At 33.6% G+C, this 6,207-nt stretch overlaps 1 protein-coding gene across 1 annotated transcript; it reads right to left on the bottom strand.

Moving 5' to 3' along the window:
- Positions 1 to 5,362: 5,362 nt before the first annotated feature.
- LOC149771165 (uncharacterized) lies at positions 5,363 to 5,964 on the bottom strand. Its single transcript, XM_089948787.1, has one exon. It carries the CDS (start codon positions 5,876 to 5,878, stop codon positions 5,363 to 5,365), a length of 516 nt encoding a protein of 171 aa, XP_089804913.1. The 5' UTR covers positions 5,879 to 5,964.
- Positions 5,965 to 6,207: the final 243 nt, after the last annotated feature.

The raw sequence follows: 6,207 nt of genomic DNA, 5'->3' as shown, positions 1-6,207 counted from the left end.
CAGATGACCGTACGTTGTCCATCACGTTTAATTCCAGTCTGTTTGATATTTTGGATGGATACATACATACGCGTAATCGATATTAACTATGCATTTATAATATAAACTGGCGTTAACCGACTTCAAGAGACATTTCCTTCTCTTATAATCACCTAGGCATATTCCCAGCAGAGTCGTTGTCCACAGGGAGGATCACACATTAGAGTGGATATTAAATGAAGTAACACTTCATACGTTTAAGCTGTTATTATTGTTATTGTTGTTATTATTATTATCATTATTATTATTATTATTATTATTATTATTATTATTATTATTGAATCAATTGAATGATGATTTCCATTCATCTGAATGTCAAGAATTAGATGATATAAAATAATCGACAAAATCTTGATTGCCCCCTACAAGTCTAGCAAGTCTAGTTCCCGCAAAAGCTCACCTGGATATTACAAATGTAAGATGTTCGTGTTAGTCTATATTATTTAAAAATAAACAAAACAATGTCTTGCTCGTATTACAAATGTTTCGTAAATGAACGACACTGAGTTTGAATGGGCATATCGGTACTCTCACACACGTTGCACCTGACTATGTTTACTTTCTCAGATTTAGAGAACACAAATATGGAGCCAATTATTTACCTTATATCAACGAAAATAAACTACCTCCGTCTAAATATCTTTGGTCTAACAAAAGGTTGGTAATTCTTAGCTTCTAGATTAACATAGCAGTCAATAATTTTACAGTGATTATATTTTGTAATTCTTGCAATGTCTTTAATCTAACATAAATCCATTGATCAATATAGCACATGTGTACATTATGAACATTCATATCGTGAAGGTAAAAATATTTCCAAATGTTCACATTTGAGCAAAGTGTGTCCTAGATGCAATACATAACTGTACACCTTTTTCATTACTTAATTTTGATCATGCATATACATATACATGAATGATTTAACATTTTGAACGCGGTTACTACTTTCTTTATGTCACGCTCATGACAGACAGTTGAGTTTCTAGATGTATTTACGCAAACTGTACAGAAACAAAACAACATAGGCATTACTAAATAATGCATATAAGTACCTTTGACATATACTCTTTCTCAAAATCATGTCATTAGATGAAATAGTATTATCACGTTTCTAAATATTTTCCAGCACTGAATCTACGACCGATTATGAGTGTGTATCTAAACGCTCACTTAGTAAATGACAGGCGCATAACGTCACTCTCATCATAAAGGTCATTTTCAGGATATATGTTTGTATATCTGGGAGGTTGAAGCAGCAGACGGAAACATTTGTTTCCGGTAGATACAGGAATAGTGAGAGGATAATTGTAGTGATCTCATTAAGGGCTTTCATGATTTTTAAATTCATATTTGGCTCCTGCGCGTCATATTTATACACGTACACTCATGTGTGATTATCCTTTGAAATATACAATATGTTTAGCTGATTAATATGAAAGGTACGATATTTTCACGGTCTGGTAGGGGAAAATGAAAGATATCAAAACTGATTGTACCTCTATGTTGTGTTCAGGATGTTCTTATACATCAGTAACCGAATATGCGTTTATAATATATAATTATATTGTATTTTTATAATTGAAGTCATATTTGATGATTAATGTGAAATTGTACTAAATTATATTTCATACAAAGAAGAGAATGTGTAATAATCAATGATAGTTAATATCCAAAGAATCAGAATATTTTCATTATCGTATAACAACCATCTTTAAGCACAATAACATTTTGTATATCTTCCGTTTCGTATTTTAAGCTTTTGAATAAATCTACAGCGATTGGTTTCATCATTCAGTTTAGTACATTTAGGTGTAATGTGTTTAATAATGTTGTATTCTTATCTTAGCTCTTGCCTATCAACGCAAATACCCGGCTTACATCAAACGTATACTATGTATATCACGGCATTTATTTAAGTATTGATATATAACTCTTCTTTCCTTTTGCATATAAAAGTCTTGTTTATATTTGTGCATTTGCTTCTGGCCACATTCGTGTGCATGGGTTTAACATGCAATCCAGTCTGCATCGTTTTCTATACAGAAAACCTAAATATTCTTTCTGATGTCAGAATGTTGTGGATATATCACGTAACTCATTTAAATAATTGTCTGGTCATTTAATAATCCTCCTTGTCTTCACTGTTTTTGATGTTTTTGTCAACTTGCATTTCTTTAGAAAACAAATATTTAAATTATCCTAGATTTTATTTCTTCAAGAAAATATTCATCCCATAAAGTATCATTATGCACAGCTTTTAATGGTCTGAATTTTTTGGGATATAATTACTAAAATAAAAATTAGCATTATATAAATTAATTTTAATAGAGAAAATCTATTGATGCCTAAAGCATTATTTATAATGAATTTAAAATTTGTCAACAAAATGAGTAAAGGTAAATCATTTAGGAAAAAAGTGCAAATCGTCATCCCAATAGGCTAAAAATATGTCATTAAAATCTAGGTTGACCCAATAAATGCAAAAACTGTTTCACCCCATTATACTTGAAGAGATGGAATGAAAGAAAATGCATAGTGTAAAACTTAATTTGACTTTGTGGCATCGTCGGCCCCAGATTGTTCATATAGAGAAGCATACGAAGACGTTGATGCATACTTGTGATGGTTTTTATATCTGAAATACAGGAAAGATTACTGCTGACCATTACTTCGACAGTTGTACTTTACTGTTAACTAGTCAGCCTACTGTATTGTCATTACTTTTTGAAAGTGACATGTTCACAGATATTAAGTAATTTTAAAGCTACAGTTCCTATTAAAACATAATCACGCTCAAACAGAATCGTGCATCACTGATATATATATATATATATATATATATATATATATATATATATATATATATATATATATATATATATATATATATATATATATATATATACATACGACAAGCAATATTACAATTACAGTATATACAATAAGGTGTTACCAATAGGTATGGCTCACTTTGCCTTTGTCCCTTATGTCCAAAAATTTATGATATATATCATGAGGTCAATAATCACTTTATGTACATAATCATCGCGTATCTTAACGATATGTGTGTAATGCTCAATTTGAGCATACAATTTATTTGAACATACCTTTACAATGCTTTTATAAGGCGAAATCCGTAGTTGATTTATCTAGATGAATAATACATTGCGAATGCATTTTAATTTTAAAACAACGCACGTGATCTTGCTATAACAAAACATATGTGAAATCATTTTCATATATTTCGATTCAAATCGTACAGAACGTTAAGATCAACTAAATTTCGTTGTTGGCATCGACGTCTTGTACGCGTGTGATTTCGAGGACAAATGTATATTTAATTTGACAATCTGGCAGACAGGATTATTCGTGTTAGGTATTAATGTATAAGCTCAATTGATTAATAATTTAACCGAATGTATCATGGGTTATAATTCCATTCTCTTCCGACACTAAGTTGTTAAGCATTGGCTAGTTCTAGACATTAATCTCAATGTTTATCGCAACATAACTATTTAGTTTTTGAAACTGAACGAGATACTGCAAATCAACACGTACCTAAACAAAACCACATGGAATAAACCGCTGCTGAAAACAACCACGTTCATATTTTTTGACATCGTACCGATCGCTAATGTAAAATCAACAACTAATTCAAGAATGACACGAGCATGTGTATGGGTGTCACGTAAACAACTCGTGTGATTCATAGTGCAATTGATCCGTGTATAGTTATCACGCGCGCTCCAGGATTTGACTGGTTCATTAAAACTTGAATGGCAGAACAGGACAGTTTGTGTATGTTTAGAGACAAACCATTGTGGAAGGGATAGTTTAATTATATTATTCCAGGAAGTAATGCTAATCAGATATTATTTGAAACATAAATGGACTATATATTTATTTTATTCTTCGTCACTTTCGCTAGTAATCGATAAAGTCTTGGGAGAAAAATAATGATTTATAGGTATTTGTTTAATGGATATGGTCAAGTGTATTATCAGTGTTTGAAACAGTATGGACTTGCGTGATTTTTTTTAAAGGATTTCTCTGTTTAAGTTATTCATCATATTATGTGAAACTTTCTAATCTTCACTGATATATTACGTAAATGAGATTTCATTGAATTAAAAACATTTGGATTCTTAATTTCATTAACTTCAAAGGTGCTTTCACGGTGACATACAACCACTTTAGATGCCTAAGTTGTAATGGATTGGAACATGTTCCTGGTTTTCAAAATACATTGATATCGCAAATGAGAGCATTGAGATTAGTCACTGAGAGTTCAGACACTGAAAGTTACTTTTACTTCGTTCGCTTTGTTTGATTGTGTATTTTATTTGAATAAAGTTACATTTTTTAAATTTCATTGCTCTTTTGATTTTCACCGTATCTTGCTACTTACGTTTAAGTACTGAGATGTAAAGACGTTTACATTGAAGGGTGGGAATAGTGATAACAATCCTGGGAAAACGTGTCAGATAATGCAGTAATTTGTTACCATGGTCCCATCATTTCACTTCAAGAACGATCTAAGAAACATGGCAGCCAATCATGTCATGACCTTACGAAGTATATTAGATACCTGGCCAATCTGCCGGTTCCATCGCAGGTGAGATGTATGTTGAGACTAAGATTTACACATATAATATGTCTGGGACAAAGGGTTTATGACCCACAGCCGTTTTGAGAAATTGTTTGTTTATGTACAATTCACTTTTGGAATGATTCCTTTTATGTTAATTGTGCTAACAGATGAGCAGAATAAGGACATTTGTATATTAATTTGGTATCAAGTTATAAATGAGAACGAGAGCTGAGCCCTTTCATTTGTTGTTGCTATTGATGGGCTATTTCAGGGCCAATCAATAATGTCCATTACCTCTTCAAGATAGAGATACATCAAACATGGATCAAGGGACATGTTGGTGATTCGCTGGGTATTAATTCCCATTGTGTTTCTCCAAGAATATAGAAAAGGGACACAGAAATTATGCTCACAAGGGGGACATATACAATAAAACGAGTAAAGGGTATAGAAGTGACTGAAAAGAAGATTACAAGGACACGTTGTTTACGTGAAGAATATAAATGAATCCTATATTGTAAAATGTGAAATCCAGTGCTCTATTTATTTAAAAAGTCATGAAATCGAAGTTCAAATTGTTTTCATGCTAGTTATTTATTATGCTAGTTCAACGTTGGCCTAACATCAAATGATTTGGTTGAAGCAATATTTTCAAGAGATTCATATATAATAAAAACGGAACTAATGTAATTGCCATTAGCATTCAAGCAACAACAAGTTAAATCGATATATCTAACCAGGTACCACAGGAGGACCTGGAGGACCTGGAGGACCTGGAGGACCTTCAGGACCAGCTACACCAGGAATACCCGGAGTACCTGGAAAACCTCGTGCACCTTGAGCTCCATCATTTCCGCGTAAACCACTATCACCCATTACACCCTTAGGACCAGTAACATCTTGTCCAGGAGAACCTTTATCACCATCTGGTCCAGGCGGACCAGGAAAACCAGGATCACCATCACTGCCAGGCTCACCCATATTACCTTCAGGACCCATTTGTCCATCGCCACCAGGAATACCAATAGATCCGATTGGGCCAGGAGAACCGGGTGAACCTTTCTCTCCACGTTCCCCCGTAACTCCAATGTTACCTTCAGGGCCTTGTGGACCAGGACTGCCAACAGAACCAGGAGGGCCAGGAGGACCAGGAGGACCAGGAGGACCTGGACGACCAGGAGCAATAGGAGTTTGTACACAGGCAAGATTGCATTGAGCTTGTGACAAGAATACGTTGTTTCCATCCATATAGCATCCGGTGAGCTGTCCGCAGCCATTAAAGGATATTTCGTAATGCCAAATTGTTCTGCGGGTTATCTCTCCTTGACAACTGACTAGTTGAGGGGTCAACATGCAGCCTTTAATAACATAATAAACCATCATTATTTACATATCTCTTATCAACATCTTCATATCATCTACCGTTTAATTCTCTCTTTCTGTTCTTATTTCCCTATATATGTATTTTTCTGTCAGTTTGTCTGTTTCTAACGGCTCCTACAACATTACTCTCGCGCAGAGGTTTCTATCCCAAAAGGACATTTGCGCATACCTAAAAAAAATATCCCGTATCAAAT

This window comes from Sinohyriopsis cumingii, unplaced genomic scaffold, assembly GCF_028554795.1.
Source record: "Sinohyriopsis cumingii isolate HCF-2022 unplaced genomic scaffold, ASM2855479v2 utg002080l, whole genome shotgun sequence".
NCBI lineage: Eukaryota > Metazoa > Mollusca > Bivalvia > Unionida > Unionidae > Sinohyriopsis > Sinohyriopsis cumingii.
This window is presented reverse-complemented; position numbering and strand designations above follow the sequence as displayed.